Genomic DNA, 18773 nt, shown 5'->3' on the forward strand with positions numbered 1-18773 from the left:
AGGCCGACTTCAATACGTTAAAGGGGCCATTTTAATTTGGCTGTAAGCCATGGGAAGTGTGTGCCGGTAAGTAACAACAGTATACATTGTACATAAAGCACGTAGTCATCCACTCATTCTATATAGCCCAGTTAGTACAGTTATACTGCAATAACTAGAAGACTTACAGAGGCGTGAGATCCATGGCCATCTAGTATAATTGGCCTAGCATCAGAGGGGTCTGCTGGCTGCGTCTGAGGCAAGTATACGTCAATAAGCTACTGATGGCCTATATGGTTGTCTGTCCAGCCATTTGGTGACGTTATATAGCGCCAGTGGGGACAGATCTCTCAGAATTGGTCAATGAACCACTGTTTTTGGAGCTATTTGCCCTTAAACACTATACCTGGCTCTATAAGGCGGCCATCGGCTGTAGTGGCTTCAATAAAGGTAGTCCAACTACGGCCCTGTGAGCTCTTAATTATAGCCTTCTGTTGGGCGTCAGAACTCCCCAATACGAGCCCGTCAAGGCCTATAGTATAGTAATTATCATAGATAATTGCCTAAGAGACTAATAGATAGTTACCAAAGCCAGCCATTATGCCTCCCTTATCGACATTAACTGTATTTTCTGGCTTAATCCAGCCGTATTCTCTCTCACGGATATCAAAGTACCAATGTACGGCTTTTGGTGTAAACGAGTTGAATCGAGCTGTCTCCTGCTTTCTACCCATCTTGGTACAAATTTCTGGATGTCTAGAGACAAATCGGTTGAGGCAATTCTTCCCTAATTCGTTGGTATCCCCCTGTTGAGCCAGAAGTGTAGAAACGCAAGCGCGTACGTGATTGTGCGTAGGGGCATATCCCAAGGACTCTTGTCTGATGATCCAGTCGACTATACGGCTTTCTTGGGCTATATAAACCCGCTTGCTGGTCGGTATAGGGTTGTCTGCCCACCCTTTGCCTTTGATTCTGTCGGAAAGGGTCTGCTGCGGCACTCCATGCTTCTGGGCGGATTTGTACTGCGACAGGCCATTATCGGTAACATCTAGAATAGCCTCGGATATCTGGTCCTCTGTCCAGCTACGGCGCGGCATTTTGGTGTACTGAAGCGTAGTACTTATAGAATAATAGTCAAAGGGGCATCGTGGCCTCAAAAGTAGTAGAATCAGAATTTTACGGCTGCCGGAACTCCGTAGTACCGATGTGGAGTATCGTGTAACCTTTCTAAAAATGCTAAATTGAAAACTCTATTCAATTCGCTATTTATTTGTGCAATCGGCTTGTAAATAGCTTCAATTTCTATTAAGATCCGTATAATTGAAGTTGAAGTAATTATAGTGTAGGTGCTGCTAATTTGGTTACCGGTGGGGGATGGTACATGTTGGTCTCTGGTGGAAGAGTACGGATGGATGGGTGGATTCAGACCTAATACAGACAGAGGAGAATGATGCTATGGGCATTGGAAAGGTTGTGAATATGCTTATAGATCATGAGGATCATATAACGTACCCCACCAGCAAGTTGGCCACTTTTTCTTGGCACCGTACGAACAACCTTTTAATTAACATCTTTACACATACCAAGATGGGATCGAATTGGAAAGAAAGCGGCATGATTCTAGCGTGTCAGGCGCTTCAATCGAAACCCGAATTAAGCATCCGACGCGCTGCCCAACTCTACAATGTCCCTCGTACAACTCTAGCTAACCGAAAACGCGGACTACTATCTCGACGCGATACTCGACAATCTACTCATAAGCTTACGGAATCAGAAGAGTTAGCGGTCGTACAATATATACTTAACCTAGATTCGCGATCATTTCCTCCCCGGCTCCATGGTGTTGAAGCTATGGCTAACCGACTGCTCCGTGACCGTGGCGCTGGACGCGTCGGCGTCAACTGGGCCTCGAACTTCGTACGACGACAACCAGACCTTCGGACGCGTTTTAATCGAAGAATCGACTACCAACGAGCCTATTGCGAAGATCCTGACGCGTATCGCGCGTGGTTTACGCTCGTACGAAATACAATTGCGAAATATGGTATCCAAGAGACGGATATCTATAACTTCGACGAGACAGGGTTCGCGATGGGCTTAATCTCATCCGAGATGGTATTTACAAGTTCCGAACGACGCGGAAGGCCTCGTACAGTCCAACAAGGCAATCGATAATGGGCTACAGTAATCCAGGGTATTAATTCGTCCGGCTGGGCTATCCCGCCGTATATTATTGTCGCGGGTCAAAACCACCTCTTATCCTGGTACGAGAATAGCCCATTCCCATCCGATTGGGTAATCGCTGTAACCAAAAACAGTTGGACAACAAATGAGCGAGGCGTAGACTGGATTCAGCACTTTGATCGCTATACGAAGGATCGTACGAAGGGTGTTTATCGTCTTCTTATCCTCGACGGGCATGAGAGCCACCACTCGACTGACTTCGAGCTATATTGCAAAAAGCATACTATTATTACACTTGGTATGCCTGCTCATTCGTTACATAAGCTCCAGCCTCTCGATGTAGGCTGTTTTAGGGCTTTGAAAAGGTCGTACGGCAAAGAAATTGAAGACCTAATACGGGCGCATATAACCTATATCTCGAAGGAGGATTTCTTTTCAGCATTCTATAGGGCGTATCGTACGACTATAACTAAGTCGAATATTGTAACGGGGTAAGGCCGGATATCAGGGAAATAGGTTACGGGGGCTAGGGAGGACTCCCCTGTCTTCCTTACTTCAAAAAGGGACACGGAGATAACAGGCGACTTTCAACAACTCGTCATCTCTTTCATCATCTTATTCAATCAACTTGACTTTTGTTTTCTATTCTAGTTAGCTAGCCCTTCAATCATGCGGTTCTTTTCTATATGCATTTAGACACTACTTTCGAAATCCTATTATTTTGCCCTCATCCTAGCCTTGATAATGACAGAGGATTATATTGTAACGGGGTAAGGCCGGACATCAGGGAAATAGGTTACGGGGCTAGGAGAAAGTTTATTTTCTCTTCTTTAAGAGGCACAGAGGCAGAGTAGGACATGAGTCCCTCATCTTCACGCTTCATCATCCTCATCTTCATATCATCATCTCCTTCTCATCTATATCTTCACCTTCGCTTTTCAGTCAGTTATTTAGCTATTTTAGTTCTGATGGGGATACAGAACGAGTGCCTCCGGGTAGTCTGTGGCGCCCACAAAGCGACGCCGGTTCGCCACCTGGAAGCAGAAGCAGCAATCCCGCCACTAGACCTCTATCTTAGTGCCCGGGCTGCTAAGTTTGAAGAACGGCTACGGCTTAGCGGGAAGAGAAATCTGCTTCGCAGCGCGAGCGCTAAAGCGTCACATATACTCCGACAGGATAGGCCGGCGAAGAGGAAGCAGGCGTCGCAGCTACTCCGACCGGCAGGGTACACTATGGAGAAGGAGGCCCGGGGCTCCGAATGGATGAGTGAGGAAAAGGAGGTCCCGGCTGCCCTCCTCGGCCACTGGAGGAAGAGATGGCTCACCGGAGCAGAGCATCACGATCGCCAGCGACGCGCTATCGCTGAGGAACCGGAGGGCCCTTCGATGCAGATACCGAAAGGGGGCAGGTATTTCGGCCTGAACCGACTGGAGGCGTCTACGCTGTGCCAGATCAGGACGGAAAAAATAGGACTAGCAGCCTTCTTATTCAAGACAGGGGCTTTTGGCGTGTACTCGCCGCTATGCCGCTGTGGCGACGCCCCTGAGACGGCAGAGCACGTAATCCTCTTTTGCGGGCTGTTGGAAGGACCGAGGGAACGATTACGGGCCGCCATCGCACCACGGCCACTATACTCTCGCAGAGACCTCGCAACGGCAACATGAGAACCAGTAGTTAGTGGGACTATTGTAAGGTGGCTGCTAGGGACGGGTCGGACAGCTTCAAGGCCCAGATAGCATCGATCTTCTCAGGGGGGACTTTGTTGGTAGGTTGAGAACCAACGTAGTATGGTAGTGAACGTAACGCAGTCGCCAATAGGGCGAACCGACGACGCAGCGTATGTATTTAGTCCAGCCATTAGGGCACGGTTTGACATACGGGAGTACTAGTAGAGGTACCGGGGGCTTCGAGCCTACGGCGTATTTAATAATAATAATAATAATATTTTAGTTATTCAGCTTATCTTTACGTTCGAGATCCTATTATCACGATACGAGTATCAGAGGCACATCCGACCAACTCGTGCACCAGACGTATAGGAGCTTCACTCTTATAACCAGTACCACGATCTTCGTCTGATAAGACCACCAGATGGGATCTGTTGGTACTGGAGCCGTCTGTTCAGTGTGTTAGGTGGTAGGTATATCCTACTGACCGCCTGACCCCGTTTCACTACCTAACACACTGAGCAGACGGTACCAACAGATCACATCTGTTGGTCTGATCAGACGAATGTGACGAGGCAGAGGCACTGCAAGTTCGAATCAGGGTTGCGACATCAGTCTATCTCTGTTGACGAATACTAAACTGAAGAAGAGAGAAAGAGATCTAAGTGCAAGTGCCCTTTCCTACATGATAAGGAAAAGGGCAGCGCGTACAGGTGGGACACCCATACTAAGGTGGGACACCCATACTAGGGTGTCCCTGTGTTCGTCCAGGGGCCCAGAGGCCAGGCATCGTGACCGGCGTCACAAAGAAGATCGTGGTACTAGTTATAAGAGCGAAGGTCTTGCAAGTCTTGTGCGTAAGTTGGTCGGATGTGCCTCTGAGACTCGTATCGAGATAATTCTCAGATTAAGACGTGTGGCTTTAGGAGTCGAATCGAAGCTGTCACTAGTACTAGATTGCTCTGATCAGGATAAGATAAAAGTAAAATAATAGAATCTCGAACGTAAAGATAAACTAACTAACTAATAATAATATTAAATACGCCGTAGGTGTTAACCCTCGGTACCTCTACAAGTACTCCCTTAAGGGGCTATAGATGATATAGCGGGCCCTTAAGCCGCGTCGGGCGGTTATACAGGTAAACTTGTAACCAAACGACTACTAAACCTCCTGTCCCTCCCTAAGTCTGTGCTACAACCCCTGCCTGAACTACCGATAAGTGTGGTAATGTGGCACTTAAATTCGTCCTCAGGGGTGGGATGCTGCTTGTTAGGCAACCTTGGTGGGCTTTGCCAAGACCACCAAGGTTACCACGTGACTTAGCCCTTCGGGACTAAGTCCAACCTTCGTGCTCCATAGGACTAGATAGAATGTCATGCTTTTACAACTTCACAATCTTTGACCACCTTTGCGTGTAACACTGCTGATGTGCAGAAGATGCTCGACTATTTTTTTTGTCGCGACAAGTCGTAGTATCTGCTAATTGGGGTTCTCGTCGAGCGTATACATCTCAACCATACGCTCAAGTGGATAGACCGTAACGTGGTCTAGACGCTCGCAAGAATCGCGGCGAGAGGGCGTGCTGCGCGCCTTCTATCGTGAGGGGACGGGTTCGCCGACGAGCGTTATCGGATAGGCGAGGTCCGATAAGGGGCCGGATTAACGATTCGAATTCTGGACCGGCTGTCGAGTTATATTCCGTCGACGTAGTGCTTGACGGTCGACTGGCTAGGATGCTCGTAATCCTAAACTGCACCAATCTCCCTATTATCGCTAGGTAGGCGAAGTCAACAAGGTGGGCAGCGCGCCATAAGGGTTGACTAAACCCCCTTGTGTGTCAGCTGCAGGATTCGAACCCGCGACTCGTCACCGACCCAAGTGGGTGAGGCTCAAATCGGGACTTATCTACCAGCGAAGTGACCAACTACACCAGCCGACGACTAACTAACTAACTGAAAAGCGAAGGTGAAGATAATTAAAGAAGGTGAAAAAAGATAATAAAAGGATAACGTAGTCCACGGTCCAATTGCACACTTTGGCAGACCTTATACGACAATGTATAAGTTAATTCAACCACAACGCCTATCATCAATTGAAACTACTCAGAATCATTATCTTCAGACGTCTCTACATCATTTCCACAAGTGCGCGCATTATGTCCGGGCTCGCCGCAGATTCTACAGCGCCGTAGCGCAACTCGCCGCCTCGTACGACCACCAATTTGACGAAATTCGTCATGTAACTGCCCATCAACCTCTCGTTGAGACTGTAGGTCCTCTCCAGCTTGTATACGAAGTGACCCTCCACTCTGTAGCTGTTTTTTCTTCGCACGGCGACGTCGACTTAAGGTCTCATTTGCCTTTCGAAGTCATTCGACCTCGCCTTCTAAAAGGGCAAGCCGAATAACCTTCGTTGTACTTCGCGCAATCTGATCTATTCCAGCAAAAATTGACGTTGGTGAGCTATTTTGATGTCGTACAATCCTATTTTTCACATAATCGCTTTGTGATTGGGCTTCGGTTGGGTTGTTCGGAGTCTTTGATTCCCAAGGGACGGGGAGACCAGCCGAGCTACTGTCAGAGAACAGAATGTCATAGGCACCAATGGGTGTCAGGACACTGAACGCAGGACACCGGCGGGCCGCCGGAGGGGTGTTTCGGACAAAAGACTCCCGAGTCATGATTACAATCTATGTGAAGCTTTGGGATGACGAGAGTCAAGATCCTTGGCATCGCCGACCCTGCTGTTATGCCGGGTCCAAGCGGCGGCCTAGCTATCTATATAAGGACCATCTCGAAGTAGGATAGGGAAGGAGTTGTCAGAGCCACAAGTGTCATCCGAGGCGGGCCGGCTTCCACCAGGTAGGAAGCCGTTTGTGGCGGCTAGAGAGCCGCTTGTGGCGAATGAGAGCCGTTGAAGCCGTTTGCAACGGATAGGGAATCGCTTGGTTGCAGATAAGGAGCCGCTGTCCAAGATATTGGCCGAAGTCGGAGGAACACAGACATACGGAAGCAAACATCCAGAATCCGAGAGAGAACCTCGGCTGGCTATAAGTAAGGAGTCGAGACGAAGGAAGATAGAGAGGGCAGAGATCAATGCATCACCGTGGGCACCCCAACCTGAGACCGCCAGTGACCACCCGGTATTACGTAGGAGGGACGCCCGTTACTCCCCATCACTCTGTACTATTGCCTTCGGCCTAGCCGTACCCTGACAGCTACCCGGAGGTGTTGGCGTATGTAATTTCACATCGAGCTGTGATATGACATAATCTGCATCGTACGGAACTATTCCTACCCCTCAGAAACCACCCTTGCATATTTGAAACCGTGAAAGTTGCGTTGTAAGCTTTAAAAACGCCGGTAAAAAGTCTTCTTTCGAGATATGACTTATATGTGCTCGCATGAGATCTTCGATTTCTTTTCCGTACGTTCTTTTTAACCCGCGAAAACAACCAACATCAAGAGGCTGGAGCTTATGCGACGAATGAGGAGGCATACAAAGCGTGACGATATTGTTAGCTTTGCAATATACCTCGAAATCGGTCGAGTGATGGCTTTCGTGACCGTCGAGGATCAATAGGCGATGAGTACCTTTCGTACGAGACTTGGTGTGATGATCGAAGTGTTTTATCCAATCTTCGCCTCTCTCGTTCCCAACGCCTTGAATAACTGTAACCCATTCCCGATTTCCTTGCTGGGCTGATCTAGGCCTTCCGCGCCGATCAGAAGTCGTCACGACCATTTCGGACGAGATTTGGCCCATCACAAAACCGGTCTCGTCGAAGTTGTAGATATCCTCCTGGATCGCGTATTTCGCAATTGTATTCCGTACCAGGTCAAACCACGCGCGATACGCGTCGGGTCTTCGCAGAGGACTCTCTGATAGTCGATCCTTCGATTTAAACGCGTTCGGAGGTCTGGTTGTCGTCTTACGAAGCTCGAGGCCCAGTTGACGCCGACGCGTCCCGCGTCGCGACTTCGAAGTAATCGGTTGGCCATATCTTCAACTACTCAATCGGGGAGGAAATGCTTGCGAATCTAGGTCGGTTATATGTCGTACGATTGCCTCTTCTTCGGAAGGAGTCAACTTTTGCGTTAGCGATCGCGTAATCGCTCGAGCGGTTTTACCGTCGCGTCGATACGCAAGAGTTCTAAAAGGTACGTTATAGATCTGACCAGCGCGACGTACACTTAATTTTGGATCAGATTGAAGCGCATGTAATGCTAGAACCATATCACTTTCATTTCAAGAACTAACTATAGTTATGTGGTGAAAAACCGCAGGTCAAAGTGGTAGCGTACGAAAATCTGCCGAAGTGTGCAATTGGACCGTGGACTACGTTAATTGAAGGTTAAGAAGAGGATTCGTGTCCTGCTCCGTCTCTGTGCTTCTTAAAGAAGAGAAAATAAACTTTCTCCTAGCTCCGTAACCTATTTCCCCCAATGTCCGGCCTTACCCCGTTACAGTAGTTATCCCATCGGTGGCGTACTTGACAAATATCCCCACGTACTGTCCCCAGAGGCCTTTGAGATCTTGTTTGACGAACACGGCCTTCTGCAGTTTGTCAGCCCCCACAGGGGCAAAGAAGGCACACTCAGAACTGGCTACCGTAAGTCGAAAGACACATGGCCGTTGGTTTCTCCAACGAATGTATTACCAGACCTGGTGGAATGCGGCTAACTTCTGGATGGAAGACATTTCTAACACGTAGACACTCATTAGACTGTAGTGTAGCTGCATTGGTCATATATGGCTGCTGACGATGATAAAAGGGTCAGTGGTCAGAAGGCCTAGAATATCTGATGGTTGGAAAGCTGTTGCACGAACCACATGTAAATTTTCGAGTACGGCCTGACCAGACGTTCTTGGCTTGCGACGAGACTGTTTCTCTGAAGATAACCTGAAACCGTTGAGAAGACCCCGTGAATGTAGACTTAACCTATGAAGGCGGAGCTTGACTGTATATCTCTGGGCTGCGGAAATAACTCAGTGACTGGTTTTATGGACGGAAACCCCGTTTGCAGGATGAAAATTCTGAGTTGGTGGTCCCATCCAGCAGAAGTTCATTATTGATGATTTTGGCTGGGGCCTTGATGGTCGTCCCTTTCCCGAATTCGATGCTATCCACGTTGTTCGCGTTGCTGGCTGGAACCACGCAAATGCAAAAGCCGAGGCAAATTCGGGATTCACCTGGACGGGCATTTCTTCTGGAAACCCGATTGATTGGGTCAGACTTCACTCTAGCATGTGACGTGTCGAATGAAATTGACTCTGCGTACAGGCTATGAAACGCTTCAATCTTATGGGCTTCAACATAACTCAGCGTTCTGCTATCATCTATGACCACGAAGCGGAATACTTCACAGGTACCACGCTGGAGGGCATTGGTCAATCTGTCGTCGGAGTGCTACAACACCCGGAGGAAACGATCAATCGCTTCGTCAAGGTTATGTCCATCAAGACTTGCAAGAACGAACTATTGGAAGCTTGCCAGAGCGCCACGGGTAAACAGTGGAATGTCCAGCCGTCACCCACGAAAACACTGCTTGATAGCAGGCGCAGGAAGCATGAAGAGGGTGACCGAGGCTGGGTCTTAGAGTTTGCAGTGTCCCAGCTGTTCGATGAGGGGAGTCGTGCTCTGATTTGTTGGGCGTGGTTGCAGAGACGCCGCAAGAGGTTGTGGCAAAGCTCCTGTAAAAATAATAGTGGACGGATATAGATGCATCATCGTTTGGATCTCATGTTGGAAGGGTCATCTACAGGAAAATTCTCTACTCCACGAGACTTAGAGTTTGATCATAACCTTAACCTCAATCTTGATTCCACTTCTAAATGCTAGCAAGTTCCGATCTCACTGTGCATTTTTCCTTCTTTTTCTTCTTTTTTTCTTTTAGCTTAGTTGTCTGCTACGATGGCAGTGGAAAATATGCGTATGATATCGAAGATGGAACGACCTGGCAGCTCTCAATGCCACGGAGACCATGGGCCCACTGCTGTTTCTCTTTATAGAAAGCCTATGGATCCATTCTCTCCAGAGGATTACCTGTCTTCTGTCACTGGACTCCAGCGAGAATTTCGAGTCTTTCACCATGCTCATATCAAGTGATATTGCTACTTTTACAGTGGCTGTTTATGCTGGGCCCGCACGGCGCGGAATTCCCCTTCGAAGGCGTACTTGGATTGTGCTGCGTTGCCTGTGAAGGGGCCGATTGACGATAGATTGGCGATAGTATGACGAGATGTCGAGACCGTGGTCCCAGAAACTTACCAAACTTATTATTGGCATTTGGTAATGTTAGATGCCATTTCTCTGTTCATGCTATGTACGGTCAATAATGCCGAAATTTTCGATACTAGAAGCAAAATATTGTCAGTTAGTGATTTCTATACCACGACTGTGTTATCATATACCCAATCAAACCCCTAGATCGGGCGTCCAATCCCTGACGGCGATCCCCCACACAACCGTATGGACGGACTGGCTGATGCTTACCCCGCCTTGCAGTCACCTCGGCATGCTCTCGCAGCATTCCATGATGAATTCTCAACGTTGTGCCTTTTACTCTGAACGCCTCGCTACGCTACAGAGACGCAACACTAGTCACACCATCCCAGACCCATCAGTGCAACGCCGGAGCTTTCAGAAGCACCTCCCCTCACGCGGCCCGGCCCGCCAACTTTGACAGCTCACCTCTATTTCTCTAAGCGCTTACGTTATACGTCATCATTATGGAGCTTCAGCCCGCATGTACTCCGTCTTTCCCAGCACCGCCAGACCCGCGGCTAGATCTACCAGTTTCCAAAGCTCAAGAGCTAGGCACCGGCCTCGGTTCTATCAAGGCCGCATGCGAGTTCTCGCTACGCGAATATTTCACACTGCAGAACAATCGCCACTACGACGACGCCGTGGCCGAGGAACGCTTCCGTACGCAGCGCAGTATCGTGCTGGCGGATTTGCGGATGCTGCGGAAGGATGTTGGTGCTGTTGTCAAGGGGTCGGAGTCTCATCGATGGAGGAGGTGGATTTTGGGAGGTGTCGTGTAAGTTTATTAGACGTTTCTTCGATTTTTCACCTAAAAGGCTGCTCGATGTGTACTATACAGACACGTCTAATACGGTCACAGCGTATCCTTAATCCCCGCAGTCCGCAAGATCTTTCGGCGGTCAGCGGATGATACCGAGTCCTCCAACGACACCGAATACGCTTTCAAACGGAGCAAGTCGTTGATAGAACGCATTTTGGACTCAGTGAACGGAAAAGGTACATTTGCGTCTGTGGCCTTCTTCGTCCTTGCCATCATGTACGTTTTCCAGAGCGAAGTTTCGTTGCGCGTGGCGAGGACGGTACAGAAGCGGCTGAAGAGGCTCTCTGCTAGAATTGAGGCGGGCGATGGGATGCTTGGCGAGGCAGATATGGACGTATTTAGGGGGTGGCGCTGGAGAGTTTTGATGTGGACGGAGTGAGTCATGAGACCAGTTTTGTGCTTCGGACGAGTCTCTAAATTGCAACATGTAAGTCCTTGCATACAGTTCTTAGAGCAGAGAATTGATGACCTACCATTCTGAATTAACTACAACGTGACGTGGGTTCCTCTTCTGTTGTGTAGTCGCATAATAACGCTTCTGCTCCGTTAACGAACACGGTAGATGGCAGTTATGTTCACACGCTGGCTCAAACGACGACTTGGCTGCATTGAATCCTCTGCTACTTCCAAAAGTGCATCCCGGATGACTTTCGTTGATCCAACGAAAACTTCCGAAGCCCTTCAGCTATCCGTAGACCGAAGTTGTTGGCGACACATGTAAACATGCAACAAATATACCCAAACTCCTCTTCAGTGATGAACTCACTGGTAGCAGCCGCACCCATGGGGAACAAAATGGAGCAAGCTTGAAAGCTTGCCGCAACAATAGGCTCTTTTGAGTGCTGTGAAGAGTGGACAGAAGCAGTACTTACATGATCCTCTGAATGGTCCAATGCAGCCGGAGCATCTGTAATAGAAGACAAGGAGTGTGTATTTGCTGCCTTGCCTCCCTTACTTATGGATGCGTGACCAACCAGACCACAGAAGTATGGGATACTTCCGATCAAATCACTCACCTCCCTCCTACCAATCAGGATTGCCTCCTTGTACTCGTCCGAATCTTGGATATGGAGGTTGGCGGCGCACCTTGCCATCGCGTTGCAAGTAAATACCCTAGCTACACATCCGGCCACGTGGAGATTCGCAGCTGCAAGGCTTTTGTATAAATGGACTTTGCCAGCCGGTAGAAGATGTCCGCAAGGCTTGTGTAGGCTGCAGTCGGATAGGAGTTTTGTAGATTCAATGTGTTCTGAAGCTTCAGCGAGATGGTATCGGGAGCCAGCTTGGATCACGGCCTTGGTCTCTTGAAATATCTTGACCAGGTCTGGGTTGCCACCTGCGGTAGCTAATTTGCTGGTCGACCCATTCAAACCAATGGGACGTGAGGGTAGATGGGGTATGACAAAGGTGCCCGTTCGCCCAGTTACGGCTGTGTTGATTGCAGCATCCCCGCGCGTGTTTGTCGCTTCGTCCATATCGATGGTGTCCTGTGTTGGTACAGTCTCTGACTGGTCGTTGTCTTCATCTTTGGATGGATCTGGTGCAATGTATAGCAGATATCGGGGATCGTTCAACCACTGCAGCCATGCTTCAGTGCCGGCGTGTGGTGTGGACAGTCCCATGAGTTTGAGGATGACCTGCATGCATTTAGTCGATAATGCAGATGCTCATCCGGGTTAGCTCTTACCGCATTGTTACAAACTACCCCAAATAGCGCTTGTCCAAGTTTATCTCGAAATGGTCTTTTTCCTCGTGCGCCAATCATAGCGGCTGCGCCATATGCGTGGCTTGAGAAGCCATCAAAATTATCTGAGCAGATGATCTTAACCATGTTAACCAGCGGGCTTCAAAGTTAATGTGGTGGGTAGCTCACCTCAAAGAGTACCAACACAACAATAGAAGCAAGTAGCTCATCGTCATGACAAGAGCCCGGCACCTGAACTGCATTATTTATCAACTTGAGAGCCTTGGAGTACGCAGCCCTTGCGCGCAGAATGGCCATTCTTGAGTTCTTCCTAGTGGAGTACACTGCCAGAGATGTTGCAGAAAGAGAAGTGGCAAGGCAATGGCTCATGTTCTTCCTCCGTTTGAGGAGTTTCAGGACAGGTATATAACCAGGATCCAGTAGTTGAGATGGTGCTTGGGCATATCGGCTGAGTAGGTAATGTAATGCTTGATCCTCTACCGGCGGTAAGAGGACATGCGCTGTTGGCAGCGTTGACGGCCACCTAGTTACATTCTTTGTATCTTTGTCGCTTATGTTTGGGTCATCGCGATTCTCACGGCCTTCGGAGTGGGCTCGGTGCCGGCCGCGATTGGACGTATGGGCCTGATTGTGACTCGGATCCTCGCTTTTTGACGCATAGCTAGCATCTTTTAGGGTCTCCCACTTGTTGATAGTAGCCGAAGTCATGTCCTGAATAATAATGCCGGAGTCATCGCGGTAACCATTGCATTCTCGGCCCGAACGTCGACATTTCAGGCAATGTGGCCGCATCTCATCACACTGTGCAGATGTTGATCAGCAATCATTAGTTGTGTGAGATGGAGCTCGCAGTTAAGGCCTTACCTTGACTCGTCTGATACCTACAGTAGTTCGTGTTAGGTGTTGTTTAATGTTCACGTTGAAACATACCAGTCTATATTTTAGGTAGCGTTAACTTACGACAAGTGTGACAAGAGGTTGATTTGCCAGTATAAACCATATTGGATTTGGGATGGTTGTATCAGGCCCCCTGCGGTATGATAACTGTTATCGTTGTGGAGTGTACGTATGGCTCGTCCAAGTGAACACCGCCGACATGCAAGGTGCGGAGAAGCTATATTCATAATAGCATAGGGCCAGTGCAAGAAAACTGTGCCGCACAGGATGAGAGCATGCTTACGCCCAGGGATGTTTGGGCACCTGCTATTCTCCGGCCTAGCGTAAACCTTGTCCCCCACAACCCGGTTCGTTTCTGAGCTGCCTTACAAGGCTGCTGCCTGTCACTTCCCAACAAAAGTATGTCTGGTCGCACATCGTGCCCACCAGGCGCAGACCTCCGATGCCAAGCCTCCAATGCCAGGCCTCAGATAGGCTTGGCATCCGATCCACTTAGCACTTCGTCTATCTCTCGGAGAGTTTTGAGCCTATAGAAGTACCCCAGAGGAACGATCTCCATTCTATCAGTAGTCATGCTATGCAGCCGGTCCACTAGTAGTATCAAGGATATAACTTCCCGACGAGTTAGAACCTATAGAAACGTTCCATTGGAACGATCTCCATTCTAGCAGTAGTCATGTTATGCAGCCGGTCCACTAGTATTATCAAGGATATAACTTGCCGACGAGTTAGAACCTATTGAAACATTCCATAGGAACGATCTCCATTCTAGACGTAGTCATGCTATGCAGCCGGTCCACTAGTAGTATCAAGCATATAACTTCCCGACAAAGTAGAATAAAAGATGAATAGCGAGTTAAACGACTTTACTTACTAACGTACCCCACGGTCCAATTGAACACTTTCGCGCATTTCCGTACAACCTAGGTTTTATCCCTTATTTTCCACCTTCTACAATGGCACGTAATTCGGAAGAAAGCGATATTCAATTAGCGCTTCAAGCGCTTCAAAATAACCCCAAACTAAGCGTACGATCCGTAGCACGGATCTATAATATCCCTCATACAACCCTACGTCACCGATATCGCGGCGGTACTTCACGACAGGATATACGATCACCAACGCAAAAACTTACCTATTCCGAAGAAGACGCGATTGTACGCTACATAGTCGACCTAGATTCACGATCATTTCCTCCTCGAATAAGTGGTGTTGAAGATATGGCGAATCGACTACTCCACCAACGCGACGCAGGACGCGTCGGTATTAACTGGGCTTCGAGCTTCGTACGACGACAACCAGACCTCCGGACGCGTTTTAATCGAAGAATTGACTACCAGAGAGTCCTCTGCGAAGATCCCGACGCGTACCGCGCGTGGTTTTATCTCGTACGGAATACAATTAATAAGTATGGAATTCAAGAGGAGGATATCTATAACTTTGATGAGACTGGGTTTCTTATGGGTCAAATCTCATCCGAGATAGTTGTAACGACCTCTCATCGACGTGGAAGACCTAGAGCAGTACAGCAAGGGAATAGGGAATGGGTTACAGTTATCCAGGGAGTCGGATCGGACGGCTATACTATCCCTCCGTATATCATCTTTGCTGGTAAAACTCACCTATCTTCGTGGTACGAAAATAGCCTACTGTTACGAACCGTTGGCCCTAGACCAACATTACAGGCCCGTTGGCAGGCCAGGTGGATACAGACGCTAGGATCACGGGACCCCGCATCGGAGAAAGGAAAAGACCGACAGGTCACGTGACCTACAGTGGTGGATATGTTGGTCAACTACATATCCAACCAACAGGATATGTTGGCAGAGAACATATCCAAGTGGGGATCAGTGAAGGAGAGATGGGTATATAATGGATAGGACTCCCAGGCATTTCACAGATAGACAGTCTCTACTTCAGTGATCAATCTAAGCATCAATCTAACCCATTGGTGAGGCAAACTGCCTCGACGACTCTATGCCCAGTTACCCTACTTGAATACTTCAGTTACCCAGAGCCCTATACTCCATACGTCAGACCCCGATATTATTGCTAAAGGACTCGGCAGCAGGACTTACTTACTAGCACAAACCCTTACAGACTCTTTAGTGGTTTACGCAGCTAGACTATTAGAGGTTTCGTTACACCTACTACCAAAGGATTGGGTTATCGCGGTTACGAAAAATGGCTGGACTACTGAAACGGGGTCAGGCGGTCAGTAGGATATACCTACCACCTAACACACTGAACAGACGGCTCCAGTACCAACAGATCCCATCTGTTGGTCTTATCAGACGAAGATCGTGGTACTGGTTATAAGAGTGAAGCTCTTACACGTCTGGTGTCAGGGTACGGCTAGGCCGAAGGCGATAGTACAGAGTGATGGGGAGTAACGGGCGTCCCTCCTACGTAATACCGGGTGGTCACTGGCGGTCTCAGGTAGGGGTGCCCACGGTGATGCATTGATCTCTACTCTCCCTCTATCTTCTTCCCGGGCCTCCGCCCCTTACATAGATAGCTAGAACCCGACGTCGGAGCCGCGGAGCACTAGTTTCCCCGATTGTTCCGCAAACCAAGACTTCCATATCGTCATGACTCGCACATTCCTACACCGGAGCCCCACCGGTGTCCCACCGGTGCCTATGGCATTCTGTTCTCTGACATCTGGTGCGCGAGTTGGTCGGATGTGCCTCTGAGACTCGTATCATGATAATAGGATCTCGAACGTAAAGATAATCTGAATAACTAAAATAACTAAATACCTGACTGAAAAGCGAAGGTGAAGATATAGATAAGAAGGAGATGATGATATGAAGATGAGGATGATGATGCGCGAACATGAGGGACTCGTGTCCTACTCTGCCTCTGTGCCTCTTAAAGAAGAGAAAATAAACTTTCCTCTAGCCCCGTAACCTATTTCCCTGATGTCCGGCCTTACCCCGTTACACTACAAATGAAAGAGGCGAGGACTGGATTCGACACTTCGATCAACATACAAAGCTTCGTACGAAAGGTGTTTATCGCCTCTTAATTCTCGACGGCCACGAGAGCCACCACTCGACCGCTTTCGAGCTCTACTGTAAAGAGAACTCTATTATCACACTCTGTATGCCTGCTCATTCGTCGCATAAGCTCCAATGTAAGGAAAGAGCCGTTGTGGCGGGCCGGTCTCAGCTGACAAGCTGAGTCGGGAGGGATTCGCCCCGATCCGGTACAACCCCGGAACCACCCAGCTTAAGAGGAGAACTCGAGACGCTCGCACCTAGTTTAGATTCTTCAAGAATCAGTCTTACAATATACGCACCCATACACTGGCCTACTTCTAGCTACCCTTTGCACTACCTGACTATTATATTGTGAGACGTGTGGTATCCTCGTTACAAAGGCGGGCAAGGCCCTTATACTCTAGGTCACCGAGAATACTAAATTACGTATTGAAAACGAGTAAATATACAAAGAACTCGATAAACACGCTCTAGATATACGCTATCCCGTCGAGCCAGACCGGAATAAAGTATTCGTTAACTTATTAGCGATCCGAACAGCCTAGGATAAGCGAAATAAGCGAATACGGCCTATTTTACCGGATAAGTAGTTAGAAATTAATACTTTTCTCGAAGGAAGGATCTCTCCTAAAAAGAGGGCTCGAAAGAATATATCTAAGTCTTTGAACGCTTAAATTAAGTATATTCCATATATAATCATTAAGGACAAAGTATTTAGGTTAATTCAGTTCAACCCTGCAAAATAGGGGTGTATGGAAAAAGGGTGGTTAATGCGGTTAACTCTTTTGATTATGTTCCAAGATGCTAACGTAATCTACACCCCGCGTCGATTTTCGGGCATACTATACTCTCTATTGCGATTAACCCAACATCTACATTCGATTCATTACCTCTGCTAATTCCTTCATTGCCTCAGTTTATACAGGGTGACACTTATTATAAGTAGATGTGGTGATCTGCCTTGTTCTTTGTTTACATCCTTCTACCTATTCCAATCCCACCGAGAACCGTGTTGCTTTGTCAACAATCGGTACAAGTAACGCATGAAATATACTCGGCGGAGTGCCCAGCATCAATCCCAGCAGCCGACGTGAACAGATCCGAGTCTCCCGGATACTCTAATATGGATAACCCAGAACCTGTACAGCCACTATGGGCAGAGCTAAATCTGCTATCAGCACCTATCCCACTCAATGCAAAGAGAGATGAATGAGAGATCTTACTCGTACAGTCGGCAGAGGGCGCCATGGTCTGGCACAGCAGAACCGATTGAATGAATAAACGCGTCTGGAAGTTCTTGACAATTGGCAGTCCAATTGCTGCCGAGTCCTCCGAAAATATCCAGGCATGTTCCCTGAAAATTTATGTCTGTGCAGATGTGGATCTAGAAGCTTGTTAGGCTACCTATTTAATACATAAAGCGGAGAAGACTCACATTGCCAGCGTCCCTCACGTGTAAGTCCTCTTCAAAAGCAGGAGCTGCAAAAGCGAAGGAAGGGACTAGGGCAACGGCAATGATGTAGAGCCACTGCATCTTGTCTGTTATTCAATGTAGATGATGTGGGGTGGATCTATGTTAGAAATGTGTGCTGATAGATATGTCGAACGTTTTAGTGGTGGAGTTTTGGTGATGGAATATCATATGTTTTCGCATCTGGGAAAGCGGGCCCATTTATGCTCCTCCTTGTAAACCTTTTAGCCAGTCCCCCAGCATGCTCATATGATGTTCGACCCCGGACGCACCACGTCATGAACTTGCTGAGTGCTCCGGCGATCGAAGGTGAAGCGAAGTTCACAACTGGACACTCAGTCGGCAATGAGGCGATTGAACATAGTCTGACTCTAGACCGGCTTGCTGCGCGACTTTACGGGAATCCATGCATATCGTCGCACGCGGAGCCTCTTCTTTAGGATACGATAGGTTGCACAACGTGGGCAGTGTCGGCTGTGCGCTGTGAAGCCACATTTACGAGTGCATGCACAGAAATGAACTCGAAAACTGTGATCTACTTATAGCAATTCGGTTGGGCTGTGTAGTGGGGAGTCTAACGAGACTAGAATACAATTAGACTTGCACCAATGGGCAACGATCGAGACGGCCGGTCCGTTAGTTGGTAGCAAACTCGTCAGCACGCAGCATCTGAAATAGCACAAGCACTGCATTGACCTTGGAAATGGGCTTTTGCCACTCCGTTTGACACTATCCTCGCCTTCTGTTTGATGTCACCACATTACATACATCTGTTC

General features: G+C 48.3%; 5 protein-coding genes across 5 annotated transcripts; 3 read left to right on the forward strand and 2 right to left on the reverse strand.

The window, feature by feature from the left end:
• Window positions 1–8890: 8890 nt before the first annotated feature.
• BCR38DRAFT_350856 (uncharacterized protein) lies at window positions 8891–9553 on the forward strand (the record flags this gene model as incomplete). The annotated part of the gene is made up of 2 exons (XM_040856604.1): window positions 8891–9061; window positions 9116–9553. Coding segments are annotated over 2 exons (609 nt in total), but the record flags the coding sequence as incomplete, so codon positions are not given.
• Window positions 9554–9747: 194 nt separating this feature from the next.
• On the forward strand, window positions 9748–10141 carry BCR38DRAFT_58913 (uncharacterized protein). The gene has a single exon (XM_040865501.1). The coding sequence runs from the start codon at window positions 9816–9818 to the stop codon at window positions 10032–10034; it is 219 nt and encodes a 72-aa protein (XP_040712107.1). The 5' UTR covers window positions 9748–9815; the 3' UTR covers window positions 10035–10141.
• Window positions 10142–10328: 187 nt separating this feature from the next.
• Window positions 10329–11403, forward strand: BCR38DRAFT_444806 (uncharacterized protein). Its single transcript, XM_040860961.1, has 2 exons — window positions 10329–10874; window positions 10959–11403. Exons 1-2 carry the CDS (start codon window positions 10564–10566, stop codon window positions 11296–11298), a joined length of 651 nt encoding a protein of 216 aa, XP_040712108.1. The 5' UTR covers window positions 10329–10563; the 3' UTR covers window positions 11299–11403.
• Window positions 11404–13706, reverse strand: BCR38DRAFT_526858 (uncharacterized protein). Its single transcript, XM_040865370.1, has 5 exons — window positions 13585–13706; window positions 13489–13505; window positions 12793–13425; window positions 12607–12741; window positions 11404–12556 (listed from the first exon to the last, which is right to left on the reverse strand). The coding sequence occupies exons 1-5, from the start codon at window positions 13622–13624 to the stop codon at window positions 11540–11542; spliced, it is 1842 nt and encodes a 613-aa protein (XP_040712109.1). The 5' UTR covers window positions 13625–13706; the 3' UTR covers window positions 11404–11539.
• Window positions 13707–17298: 3592 nt separating this feature from the next.
• Window positions 17299–18201, reverse strand: BCR38DRAFT_398690 (uncharacterized protein). The gene is made up of 3 exons (XM_040857697.1): window positions 17962–18201; window positions 17750–17910; window positions 17299–17688 (listed from the first exon to the last, which is right to left on the reverse strand). Exons 1-3 carry the CDS (start codon window positions 18058–18060, stop codon window positions 17547–17549), a joined length of 402 nt encoding a protein of 133 aa, XP_040712110.1. The 5' UTR covers window positions 18061–18201; the 3' UTR covers window positions 17299–17546.
• Window positions 18202–18773: the final 572 nt, after the last annotated feature.

This window comes from Pseudomassariella vexata (genome assembly GCF_002105095.1).
Source record: "Pseudomassariella vexata strain CBS 129021 chromosome Unknown BCR38scaffold_13, whole genome shotgun sequence".
NCBI lineage: Eukaryota > Fungi > Ascomycota > Sordariomycetes > Amphisphaeriales > Pseudomassariaceae > Pseudomassariella > Pseudomassariella vexata.